Source organism: Bradysia coprophila, unplaced genomic scaffold, assembly GCF_014529535.1.
Source record: "Bradysia coprophila strain Holo2 unplaced genomic scaffold, BU_Bcop_v1 contig_390, whole genome shotgun sequence".
Taxonomy (NCBI): Eukaryota; Metazoa; Arthropoda; class Insecta; order Diptera; family Sciaridae; genus Bradysia; species Bradysia coprophila.
The window spans coordinates 293,430-307,086 of record NW_023503648.1 but is presented as its reverse complement, the minus strand read 5'-3'; the positions used below and the strand labels follow the sequence as shown (position 1 = coordinate 307,086).

The 13,657-nt window shown below is 36.9% G+C and overlaps 2 protein-coding genes across 4 annotated transcripts in view; both read right to left on the bottom strand.

Annotated features, from left to right (window-relative positions):
• Positions 1 to 6,289, bottom strand: part of LOC119082153 (E3 ubiquitin-protein ligase AMFR-like) — a 46,477-nt gene extending 40,188 nt beyond the window's left edge. Inside the window, exon 1 of one of the 2 annotated variants that reach the window (XM_037191555.1) lies at positions 5,901 to 6,289. The gene's annotated coding sequence lies outside the window, so the exon portion shown is untranslated. The remainder of the gene's footprint in view (positions 1 to 5,900) is intronic. The other variant, XM_037191556.1, reaches the window with a different exon arrangement.
• A 920-nt stretch (positions 6,290 to 7,209) lies between these two features.
• Positions 7,210 to 8,642, bottom strand: LOC119082154. Of its 2 annotated transcripts, none has more exons than XM_037191557.1 (2): positions 8,596 to 8,642; positions 7,210 to 8,539 (listed from the first exon to the last, which is right to left on the bottom strand). In XM_037191557.1, exons 1-2 carry the CDS (start codon positions 8,635 to 8,637, stop codon positions 7,235 to 7,237), a joined length of 1,347 nt encoding a protein of 448 aa, XP_037047452.1. In that variant the 5' UTR covers positions 8,638 to 8,642; the 3' UTR covers positions 7,210 to 7,234. The 2 variants fall into 2 exon arrangements, with proteins under 2 accessions (XP_037047452.1, XP_037047453.1); XM_037191558.1 differs by having other exon boundaries at positions 8,602 to 8,642.
• Between the last annotated feature and the right edge of the window lie 5,015 nt (positions 8,643 to 13,657).

The following is a 13,657-nucleotide window of genomic DNA, read 5'->3' as shown; positions in this document are numbered from 1 at the left end:
CCCATATTTTCTTGAATTTTACTAGATTTTCCAACAATTTTCCAAATTTTCTCACAAATATTTTTTGGGAGAATTTCGGAAAATCGGGGAAAATTGAAGAAAATGTTTACCCAAAACCAGTCCCTGATGATGGGAAGAATGAGATTTTTGACGATGTGTGACAAACTAAGTCTACCCTAGCGCTCAGAAGTGACCCAAAAATCTAACGTTTGTCACCGTAGGAAAGGTAACCAGATTCCCGAATGAAAATGAAAGTCTCAATAGCCTTACATATCAAAGGACAATCGATTTGAGAGCGAGAGTGCTATGAGTGTATGTTCTACGAACATTTGACAGTTTCGCTTTTCACTAGGGTTAGACGAGATAATTGTGAAAGAGAAGCAGAAACCCAGACCGAAGAACTCTTGTCTAAAGATCCTCGCTCCATAGCCAGGGAAATATTCCGGTTTTAATGAGGAAATCATTAAAGCCATCTGAAGATGGAAGATCCCAATCTTAAGCTGAAGGTTCGAAGTCTGAGATTCGTATAAAGCAAACAGTCCCTCAGGATATGTAGGACATCCATATCCTACATTGTAGGTCTTAGATAGCCGGATAGAATATAGGTTTCAAATCATGTACATTTTGTAGGACTGATATACCACGTGGGGTAAAAATACTGTAGATAGTAATTCCGCCCGTGATCTTTAATCTATTTGCTTAAATCTTAACTAAAATACAAGTTAAATCGTATGATGAGCCATCAATGAGCCATCAATGGATATCATCAATTTAGACGCCAATTCTGTCGAGAAAAATCTACATTCAAAATCAGAGATGAAAAACAACGAGCATCTTGTTTAACGACCATTTAACTGGCCTTAAATTAGTTTGGCACATTCACGTTGTGTAACCAAATTCATTTGATTTATTTGCTCAATAAGTTTTCGTCAAATACACACTAAAATTCTCGTTAAATCAATCAACTATTCGGTATTATATAGGTAGCTCAGGTCGGTGTATGTACGTACCAAACACCTCCATGGAACCATTTTCGGACCACAAATTTACACTTTTCATTTTCGTTGATATGAAATTTAAATTAATTCACCTTCACAAATAACGTTTTTTTTTCAATCCATCTTTTGCGTTGCTAAAACGTCTGTTCATTGCATAAATCATCTTTTTGTCACGTACAATTTACCAAACAAATTTCCATCACTGAACGAAGTACACAGCGAAAATACTCATTTGCATGCTACATGCGTCGAAAATCGTACTTTTCATGTTTCAAGCACTACTTTCGACGCCCTCAGCATGTAACATCCATTACATAACTCGGGATATGAAGATGAAAAGTCGCGTTTTCGTGTGTTTATTGACCTCGGCTTCGCCTCGGATGAAAACTCCACTTTTCATCTTTGTATGCCCAGTCATGTAAAAGACTATCGTTTCATGAACGATCAATATTTACCGCAAAATACCGAAAAAAATGCCAAACATTGGCCATGAAATTATTCTCGTTGCATTTCGATTAGGGTGGATTGACGAAAGAAGAGACAAGACTTTTCGGTGTGTGCACTGAGTGCAACAATTTTGGAAAATGAGTCAATTCTGGGTTGCAAAAGACTATGGGTTGGGGGCCCATACTTAAAATCAGTCAAAAAACGCTTAAAGGGTAAATGTGACGCAAGTCCTTTATCTTACTTACAAAATAACTGATATCGCTGAGGGTGACGCGTCACAAGTGGCAGATGATTCGGCTTTCTTCCGTGTAAATTCTTTCAGTACATTTTTTAAACATTTTTCTAACTATAGTTTCCTCAACATCTGCCACTTGTGACGCAAATTTCTTTTTGTAAAACTTTCTTTCACAAATTTCTTGAGTCAATTTTTTGTTGATAAAACGTTTGCGTACGACGCACAATGCGTCACCCTCAGCGATATCAGTTATTTTGTAAGTAAGATAAAGGACTTGCGTCACATTTACCCTTTAAGGGTTTTTTGACAGATATCAGTACTTTTGTAAGTTTTAAGGATAAAGCGCCAGTTATAACATATCCAAAGTTTTTTTTAGAGACGAAGAAAGCAATTTTATATGTCCCGTAACACAAAAGATAATACCAAAATCACATTTGAAACAGGAAAATCCAACCACCCGACAATTTTCATATTTGCCACTGTTTTCTGCTTTGTCGAAGACACCAATATTCCATCTGCCATACATTTCGAAAAAAGTCCAAAAACATAAAATTGGAACACTTTTCCAGTTTTGGTCATTTCGCCTGTATTCTACTCCCAAAACTCTGAGACTTTGCCGAAGAAACCAACCTTCCATCTGCCACAGTTCACGAGATAATTCTAAAAACTGATAGTGACCAAATTTTTCCCGCTGCCTAACATACACCGAAAGTGACTAATTTTTTCCAGCTGCCCAACCATACCACACAATTACCAACAAGAAACACATCCCAAAACAACACACATGACCATCCATTTCATGCACCAAAATATACAACACACACACACACACACACACACACATACAAATGGCTTTTATATGGCATTTGTATGGAAACTTTGGGGAGCTCCAGCTCCCAAGATATGGGTTTTTTCCAACCTTTGAAAATTCCATTCTTATTTTTGGGCCATTTTTGGCCTATAACCAAAATTTCAGGAAAATCTATAGAAACGTTTAGGAGTTGCCGGATCCACTTTTCCATAGGAACTAACTAACTAACGCAGGCGAGTTCAGTTATCTGAAAAAACGAAATTTTCGAAATTTTGCTAATTTTCATACAAAAATCAATATTTCGAAGTTCAATATCTCGGCCATTTTTGAAGCTGCAGTAACGTGTGATAGCTCGTTGAACTCGTATGGATTCCTAGATTCCAGATATCCTAGTTTGAGGGTCGTTGGAGTTAAGGGGGAGAAGTAAAAAAATTGCTGTAAATGTGCTCCGCCGTCCTCAAAAAAATTTTGTTAAAACATTTTTGGTAGTGGACTTGCGTCACGCCCGCTTACTAACGTGCGGGCATGACTGAAGGCTGATTCTGGGCGGAAGAAGCGAAGTTCTGAAAGTTATGACACCTGTCAGTTCATTGAAAAGCAGTTGTCATCGAAATTTGTGTTCGTTATTTTCAACAATTTTACGACACCAAAACTGGGTTGTCATTCGACTTCGTGAGTAAGGTCAAAAGCATGACTCACCGTTTCAGCGGAAGATAATTATCGGAATATTTAAACATCCAAACCTAGCTCATATTTCAATGAAATAATAGCCCATATTCACCTTCAAACGCAGGACGAAAACCACGGAGTTGTGTAATGTAGATATTATAGACGTAGACATGCATGCATGCAACATGCAATGTATCAATAAAAAAAAAATTGTCACAGAATACGAATGTTGAAAAAAGAATTTAAAAAAATTGGCGAGTGGAGTTCCCTTTCCTTGAGAAGGTGGCGTCATTGCCAATATAATGATGTCATTCCTTCCACATTCAAACACAACTGCACAATGTTTGCATATACAATGCAGATGCATCGGTGACGTCAGTTTTGTGTGAAATATATGGTTCTCGTGCATTATGTTGAAAATAGTGATCATGGGTATTCAAGCACAACGACATAGTAATTCCTCGGTAAAATTACGTGCAAAATAAAATCAAGTTTTTGACGTACTGTTTTGCACACGTGAAAAATCCCAGTTTTGTATCTGGTCTCATTTATTGGTTTCTCTTTGTTGCCATTTAAAATTCCACACAAAATGTGACAAATCAGAGAAACGTAGAGGAACAGCAGTAACAGGCTGTTGCTGACAGCTTCAATGGGATTTTTTACGTGGGCAAAGCAGTAGATCTGAAGAACAAAAACCAATCTGGTGTCTCACAATTTTTACCTTTATTAGAAAGAACCCTGTCCCTTTCCTGAGTCAATCATTTATGGAAGATGGGAGCTAATATAATAGCTTATGTGAAGACCAATTGAACGAGAAACGTCTCCGAGTGCTACCAAACGTTACCCTCCTTGAAACCTAAACGAACATATTGCTCTTTTGACGAACTTTGAAATGTCAGGTCGAGTCTGAAGCTCACGTTTTTAAAAGTTTTACTCTAGCTACACGTGGCGACTCGTAGGAGACCCAATTCAGATATCTTTTCTATCTTCTGTCAAGTTGACAGTAGAACAAAGGAAAAAATTTGGATTAGGTCGCCTTCGCTATGTGTAGCTGCAACATTATGGTCTTTACGGTAGCATAAACATATGTAACTCAAATGCAATGGTACTGAGTACTGTCATCGTACCATTTACAACCAAGATAACTTTTTTTTTGTTGAAAAACGATCGAATGTTTGTTCCAAGTTCTCAGTCTGATGTCCTGAGCATTACTAGGAGATAGCACAGAGCCTCGGTTCCGGAATTGGTCTATAGCTATTAAATAGCATTTCAACGAAATCTGGTAAATTCCTAACTTCATAACCATTCCAGCAGCAACAAAGCGGCGACCTAGGTCACATCCGTTAAAGATTAAGCCACAACAGATACACAGCGAAATTTTATTTCACCGAAAGTGGTCATAAATTTCGTTTTTAAGCAGCCGGTTTATAACCTCAGCCAATGAAAAGATGTCAACAAAAGATCCATTCAAATGTTTTGCGTCATTTCGATCGATTTGAATTTCCGTGAAAGTAACGAAAGTTACAGCCAGCGATTTAATAAAGAAGAAGAAGAAAGAACAACCCAGAAAGACTCATAAATCAATATCGTTATACACTCTGACGAGGTGTGTTGTTTACAATTATTCAAATGTCACGGACTTTGGTTCTCGTTATCTACTTTGTAATGATTGAACCAACAAAATTGAGATGCACATAGCATAGTGCGGCAGAATTCCCCTGTGTGAAATGTTTTGTTGTCTTGCGGCCAGAAGAAGACTCATATTACAGTCGGTTTTCGCATTTTTGGGCCACAAGACAACAAATGACCGTACTGTCGTGCTGGTAATTTTTTTTTTTTGTTTCAACGCGTGCGATAATGTTCCTCGACTTCGGCTCGAAATACAACCTTCCCACACGGCTCAATAAAAAATTGTCCCAGCAAGACAGTAATGTACTACATTCTTTCTGTCGTTTGTCGTGACCTTGATTCTCTGGTTTATGGAGTTATTTGTAGTGCACTCAAAGATTTTTTTTCTCTCTCTCTTTCTCTCTCCTTCTCTCTGTGTTTTGATTTATTTGAAATCAATAAATGAAAAGGGAACAATGACTTCAAATTGCATGCAGACCGATTCGATATGGTCATTTATGGAATCGATCTTTCCAAATGTGGGAGGAATTTCAATTTTTGGTGGAATGAAAAAACAAAAAGTTTGACTGCCGGTGAGCATAACAAAATCTTGTGCATTCAAAATCCCATTACATGTGCAATATCGAACAAGCATTAACAGCAACCTTTTTTTTTCTTTTTTAACGAAGGTTACGATGATTGTATGCACAACGATTTTTTTATTTCTTCAATAAATCATGAAGTAGTTTCGAGGACGACGTTGTTATGATTGTATGTAATGGGAAAACTGGCACACACTCTACTGTACTGTTATCTGAAATTGCTTCGAGAAAATTGTTTAAAAATGGAAAAAAAACCATTACACAATCTTGTCGTATCATTGCAAGTTCGAAGTGGCATGGGTGACGGCGACATTGAAATTCAATCAAAACAGCCGATCTAAAAAAATGCACATTTTTACGTTCCACAATCGAGAATCGACATTATAAATAATTCAGTTCACAAATATTAGGTGCAGCAGAACGAACGAACGAACGAAAATATGCAACAGAAATGACATGAAAAAATATTGAATTTCAAATGAAAAATATAAATAAATTCGCTTAGCGTATAAACCAGATTGGTGACCTACCTTCAATCAATTGTTTGCATATTTTCACTTCAATTTTATTTTATTTTTTATTATTCTTTCGCAAAAAACTGCACACACATTCGGTAGAAGTTACTACTAATTAAGAAGACAAAAAGCCTCTTTTTGACACAATATATTTTACTCCGTGAGTGTTCTCATACGACGATAAAAACAAAATATAAATTTCACTCCAATATCCACTCGGTGTTTGTTTTTTTATCTTTCTTGTCAATTTCTTGAGATTATCCGCGATATATTCGGTATACGATTCGATTGGAAAGCTTATCTTCACACTTTTATCTCATTCACTCTCCGCGACTAATAACAAGTTCATTTCAACACCTCACGATATTATTCACTAAATTCAATATTTTGACATTAATCCACAATAAATTCGGTTTTTGTCATGTTGGTAGCAGCTGCAGCATAGTATGTGTGTTTTTTTGTAGCGTCAATAGCGTTTCTGGATGTCAGTCAAAAAATATTCAAATTAGCATCAGCGCCATCTGTAGGATTTTTGAGCAATGAATGTTGTTCGACCGGCCAACGGAAATTCGTTAGGTTTTCTTGGCTGGTTCCGTAGAGATTACAATAAACATAAGCTAACGCCGACCCGTGCGAAACACCTATCCGTATCAAAAGCGTGTAATATGAAACTCATCATCTCTCTCCCTTCAATCTTTTCTCTGCCGAGTAGCCAGATATGAGCTCACTCCAAGGAACCTAGCTCACGCTCCGGTGAACTGAATTTCATAAACTTTTTTCCTTTGATAGGAACGGTCCAATACCTATCTAATAAAGCGAAAGTAGTAGAAATTTGGCCGACCATTTATGCACAAATTGCTTGGCGCCCTGTGCCTGGTTCACACCAATATGGCTCTAACTCACAAGTCGTTGATCCGATTTTTACAAACTTTTTTTTGATGTTGTAAATACCTTTAATTTGACGTATCACTTTCCAGTGTACCGTTTGAGTGTCCGGAAATATCTTCGAAAAACCCTACAACATCTATTCGGCCCCAGATCGGGAGGGGTCAACCCAAAATCACTCATCTTCGAACTTAGCCTTTCTATTGACATTACCAAACAAGAAAAAAAAAGAATTTTCAAAATCGGATACGTTTTACTCAAGTAAGAGAACCCACAGACGGACGGAATTTTTTTCCGCTGATTTGGTATCTCTGAACAACCACAATGGGCTTCCACTTACTCAGGGAGTCTATTTCAACGTGTTACAAAAGTATGCATCAACGTTTATGATCGCAGTACGTAGTACGGGTCTAAAAAGACGAGAAAAACTTCAACGTGTCAATCATTTTATTTGAAATTTTCATCTATGGGAAACTGCACGTACTCACGTACCGGTCTTCTGCACGAACAACAATATGTCCATTCGATTTCTGGAATGCCTCTTCACAGTCCACTGTCGGTTCACATGCACACACCAGCGTCAGAACACTCGACCTTTCCTTGACGATGCTAACAATTTTCGACAGTGTATGTGCATCCAAAGCAACCAACTGCAATGCTAAAAAACGCTCCAAATTTACCAACTGACGAATAACATCAGCCATGTCAAAGGTTCCACTCGGTGACGGGGAACCGTTCAGAGAGAGATTGGTTATTTGAGCCAAGCAAGCGAATTGATCAGCTTTCGGCAGACAGCAATGCTGTAACTCTAATTCTCGTAATGCTGCCAAGGATTCGAAAACTTGAAAGTCTTCGAACGCTACTCCAGTAAGTTTCGTAATTCTTAGCGATTTCAACGGTTTCAATGGTCGAAGTAAATCAGATGAGTAACTGTGCTGATTACACCCAGTTCCTACGGTTAATTTCTGCAAGTTTGGGCAACTGTCGCCAATTGTTTGCAGAATGCGCATCCAACCATTTTGATCGCATTCGAAGTCTATATCAAGCGAGTGTAGGGCCGAATGGCGTTCTATGAAAATCGAAAATGTTTCCAAAGATTGATGGTCTTGATCCGCTGAATCGGCACACTGTTCGACCATTTCAATTTTATCCTTTTGGTAGGTGAAACGTTTCAGATTTGGGAAAATATTCTCCAGAATCGTGCTGCAGTCTTTAACACGGGTCACGTCTAATTCCACCAGTGAGTCGAGTTCTTCGAATGTTGACTTATTCCCTTCGATAGAAACGGACGACAGGGACAGGGTATTCAGTCGCTTAAAAACAGGTTTCAAATCTTCGGCTAGGGTTGCAGAAATACTGAGATGTATAAGGCACAGACTTTTCAACACGTCCTCACAATGCATTACGATCAGACTAAATAGAAAGCCATCCTGTCGCTCGGTGTTACCGATAACAAAAACAGTCGACAAACACGATCCGAAATTCCTGAATATCGTTTCAATATCACTTCGTTTGTCTGTTTTGTGTTCGAATTTAGCCGACTTAAAGGAGCTGTACCGTGCCCCGTTAAAGCATATTGTTTTTCCGACAATGTACTGAGCAATTGACCGGAAGCGTTTACAAGTAGCCGCAATCGAACACATATCCATCAGATCGAATGATCTCATCGCAAATATTTCGAAGAGACAATCGTCGGGCATATTTTGGAGCTGAGTGCCAGTGTTGATGTTCAATGATTCGGCCAGTGTTTTCTCCTGACCATCATTTGTCTGAAAGATCAAATGTAAGCAATGGAATCGATGAGTAAGTAAAACAATTGAAATACTTTTACGAGCTGCAGAAACCGACCATTAACTTGCTTGTCCATTTTGAGACTATTAAGTTTTTGTGCTATCCGCGAACAATACAAAATCAAAAGAGAAAACGACTTATCTTTCTCTCATTGACGATAAACTAATTATGAGTTCACAAAAGATATCGAAGGAATGGCAGCAGACTTCTTCGTGCATACGTTAGTCATCTGTTATTATCAACAACGATGCCACAGTGTATGGTACTTTACTTTGTCCCATGGCATGAAAAGTATTCATTCAGCTGACCCAAAATTAATCGGATTTCATTTACTTCTACGAATACAGGATGCTTGATCGTCCATGCAATTTTTCAATTGTACCAACGCACTCCAAGCATGAGTGGTACTTTAAATCAAGGTTTTATAAGAATTGAAGTTAATTGCGGCTTGTCAACTTTTGGCACCCTGGACTTTACTTAAATAGTCGTGGAATACCTCCAAATAAATTTCTAAAAATCTAGAATTCCGTTTTGGATTTTTAGAAATTTATTTGGAGGTGATTTTTCAGTGGTTGGACTAAGCCTAACCCGTCCTTTACTTCTATATACTCAGTGAAGAGTATAACCTGAAGTGAATCACAGCGAGCTGGCGTTCCCCTTCTTCATCACACAGCTGAAATGCCTATCTAAATGAAGCTAAAAACAAAAATAAAATAAAATAAATTAGAAACAAACAGAGTTTAAACACTCTTCCCTTACCCTGGACTCACGTTAAGTGAATGAATTGAGAAAAAGAAGGCTGTTTCGACCAGGAGAACTAGCGACGGTCCAAAAGCCAGAGTGGACTGACGATTTAAGTAAAGTCCAGGGTGCCGAAAGTTGACAAGCCGCAATTAACTTCAATGTAATTAGTAACTAGGACCCACCTTTTGAGCGGGTCAGCTCCCTTGATTGACACTTTTCTAAATGTATTTTTGACGTATTCATTAAAAACTTGTCACATTTAATACATAATATATTTACTATATTAATGACTCCACGCAAATGACAGTAAAATTTGACAAAAAAAAATTCTTGGAAACTATCGAGCGTAAGGTGGAATGATTTTTGACCACTTTTTGAGCTCTCAATTTTCTTATAAATTTTCAAGATTTTCAATCAACCTCAAATCATAAATAAAATATGATTCGTGTAGATTACGGCCAGAGCGAAGCGTATGAGCGTATGAGCTCGTATGAGCTGTCTATTATTCTGTTTGATTGCCTTTTTGTTACATCAGAGTAGATGCGAAGTTTGTTTTGTGACTTTTTCTCAAAATAAAAAAGTGCGATAGATGTTCTTCTATTAAAATTCTGCGTAAAAAAGGAAGTCCTCCGGTACTTAATATACCTTCACATGGTAATAAATGAACTTTATTAGTTTTTGATTGATCGTTAAAAATAACTCAGTTTACCAATATTTTCGGTAAATTGGTACCAATTTCGACTCTATAATGGTAAAGGGATTAAAAATATTCGTAAAAGGAAAAATTTATTGGTAGACCGAGAAAAAATATTCCCTCGGTTTCCCTCCCATTAACAAAACCTTCAATCGTGAATAAAATGTCACGACTCGTGTGAATGACGGCCCTCGCTTCGCAATGGCCGCAAACTTCACACTCGTAAAATTTTTACAATATTCTCTTTGATTCATTTAATTCCATGTATTTTAAAAAAACCTGCAAAAATTAGTTGAGATAATTCATCTTATATTTCCTACAAAAATTTAATTTATTTAATAAAATTTCTTACAGTCAAAGGCAGACAATTTTCAGCATAAATTAGCTTCAGCTGTTTTTCAGCTGATCCATACAAAGAATCACAACCGTTTATACGTCTTTATACGGTTTTACCACTATCATGCGCGTGCGTGTAGCAGCTTCAACCGTATGAACAAGAAAAACCAGTTTTGATTGTATGTGTGGATCAGCTGAAAAACAGCTGAAGCAAATTTATGCTGAAAATTGACTGCCTTTGACTGTACACTTCTTAATCAAAGTGTGCTAATTTGATAACAGGCATTTTGCTGGCGTAAGATGTGGTTGTAAAGGGAGTAAAAAACTACCTACTTGATGAATGACAAACAAATTGATAGTCAACTATCAAGTTGCTATTCAACTATCAAATTTGTTAGTCAACTATCAAGATGTTAGTAGTTCACTAGCAAGAGATGTTTACTACACGTTAGAAGATGGGCATCGAATGATGAAATTATTCTTTCTACAAGTTTTTCATGCACATCGAAAACAAACTTATATGATTTAGATTTACCCACACTACCAAACCAAATCAAATTTCATCAAAGTAATCTTTTTTAATTGATACTATGATCAACAGTATAAAATCCCGTTTTTCTCGGATAGCTTCCAGATCCCTAGTCCTACATAGCCCATCTTCGAAATTAGCCTCGGGATTTTAATTCCACGTATTTAAAAAAAGAATCATCCAAATTGGTTGAGAATTACTCAAGTTATCGTGCCTTCAACGATTTTTTGTTACCCACATTTAACGTTTTTCATAGCATTTCATACATTTTCAATCACAGTGAACCTTTTTGTTACCCACATTTTTCGGTATTTTCTGGTGTAAGACCCTGACTTTCAGTCAAGGGAATTAAATGAGTGGCGATCATTATTGACTAATTCAATAAATTACGAGTGGCAACAACTTTGATTCGCCAAAAATTTGATAACGACAAATCAGAGAATTTTCCGGCGATTAACGTTGATGCAAAAGTATGATTATGATCATCAAATTAAACTTGCGACGGTTGACTTACTGCATCATTGGATTAATAATCATCCAAGTGTTAGATTAAAAGCATGATGTTATCAATATTTATTAAGTATCCGACTGAAAGATAATCACCCAAAAATTTCGAATATAAACATTATGGCGTTTAACGATTATGTACTTGAAGAGGATTTTTATCATTACAGTACAGTGATTTCATCTTTTTTTTTATTTATCAGACTTTTAAAAGTCATCTCAATGTTCTGCTGAGGGTTTTGCATTACCTTCAGTGTTCATATACTTTTGGTATGAAGTAAGTTGTTGAAAGGAATGAATGTACAAACCAGGTATGGTCTGTTCATACAAACCGAAGGACATTGCGATTTCATATAAACAAGCTCACCTCTCATGAGAGGAGAGTTTGTTTATATAAAATACAAAGTTTGACATTCGACCATACCTTGTGTTGACGTTCATTGGTTGAAAGACGTTGTTTTTGTAAAAGTCCTGAAAGAACAGGTTCAGATCAGGTTTCCAGTTGATCACGAAGACTGTGGAATCAACATTTTCCTGTGGCGCCAACCAATGAAAGTAGAAACCAGGTATGGTCTGTCCATACAAACCGGAGGGAATAGCGATTTCATATTAAGAAAACTCACCTTTCAATGATTTTCATTGAGAGGCGAGTTTGTTTATAAGAAATCGCTATTTCCTCATCTCCGTACAAATTTTGACATTACCTATAGAGTACACTTTCATTAGGTGACTAACTATAGGTTTGTTCCAAGACTGTATGAATGTATGAATGTATGAATCTGTATGACTGTATGAATCTTCTTGTTCGTTAAGCGACTTGAGATTTCTAGAAAATAGAAGTTGAAGGACCCATAAGGAATGATCAGTTGATAGGAACTGACCTCTAATTACCTCAAGAATGACATAAATCCAGAAAAACATGAAAAAAATCCGACACAAATGCGATAAATCTATAGGTTCTAGAGCTGGGAAGACTATTAAACATCAGGAAGGTACTTAACACGAATGGAATGTATATGGAGCAGTAAGTTATCACCATTTAAAACACTTCTGGTGTTAAATCGTCGAATTGAAAGTAGTTAAGTGCAAAAATAAGGTTTTTTTTACGGGTTATACAAATTTGGGTATTGAAGGAAGGGTATCCACAACATTCTGAGCTAGTTTTGTGACTAGGATTCAATTCTAAAATGATGTGGACAGGCTATTTTTCGAAATTCATCAGCAAATAAATACTAAATAATGTTGGAAAATAACAGTTCTAGGAGTCGTGGAAATCCTGGCTTATATCTCGACATCCAGAAAACGGCGTGAAGCCCGCCGGGCAGCATTGACTTAAGCTTTCCAAAAAGCCATCATTTAATGAAATCAGTTTCGAATTGACCGTGAGAGGTGACCTCAAAGTTTAGGAATTTTCCTGGTCATTTTTTTGTTAAGATTCCTATATCGACGCCATTTTGTCTTACAGAAAAAAAAAGTTGTTCCACGAAATGTTGGTATTGAATCAAGCTTTCAAGGAAAAAACGAATTTTTGAATAAAGTTGTCCCGTTCGGTAGATATTTGATTTTTAATTTTTTCATCTAAACACCGGTTTTCCGGCCGGAAAAGTCATTTTCTATTTTCCAGAAAAAAAATTAGTTCCACAGTTTTTCATGCTCAATCACATGAGATAACGAAAAAAATCGAAAAACTTAAAGCGAGCGGATTGACCCAAGGGGCTGCACTATGTGTGCAATGCACAGATAATTTTCTATTTAATTTCTTGTATTTTTCTAGATCTATCAATCTAGTGCGCAGTTGTGTTGTCACAGAAATCTAAAACTGTCACAGAAAAAACAGGTAACGACATTTCTGAATTGATCACGAAGGCAGTGGCGTCATCTGGGTTTGTGAAAGTCTATATAACGATTTTAACTTCACAAAAATTTCAAAAGTTGACTTTTCACACAATTCACACCAAGCATGAGTGCCACTCTAAATCAAGGTTCTGAAAGAACGGGTTAAGACAACTCTGAGTTGATCACGAGGGCGGTGACACACAATTGCGTCAACGGCTGCGATGTTTATATGTAAAATGGAACTTAACAAAAACAAAATTCTGAATTTTCGAGATAAATATTTTCTTCAAGTTGATTTCTCGCACTATCTGTTTATAAAATTTGGTGTCAACCGCCTTCGGGGTTGTCTTAACCTGTTCTTTCAGAACTTTGCTCTAAATAGGGTACTGAAACACCCACAAATGTAAAAAACAACTTCACACAAAAATAAAGTACTCTATTTGACAGCTGTCG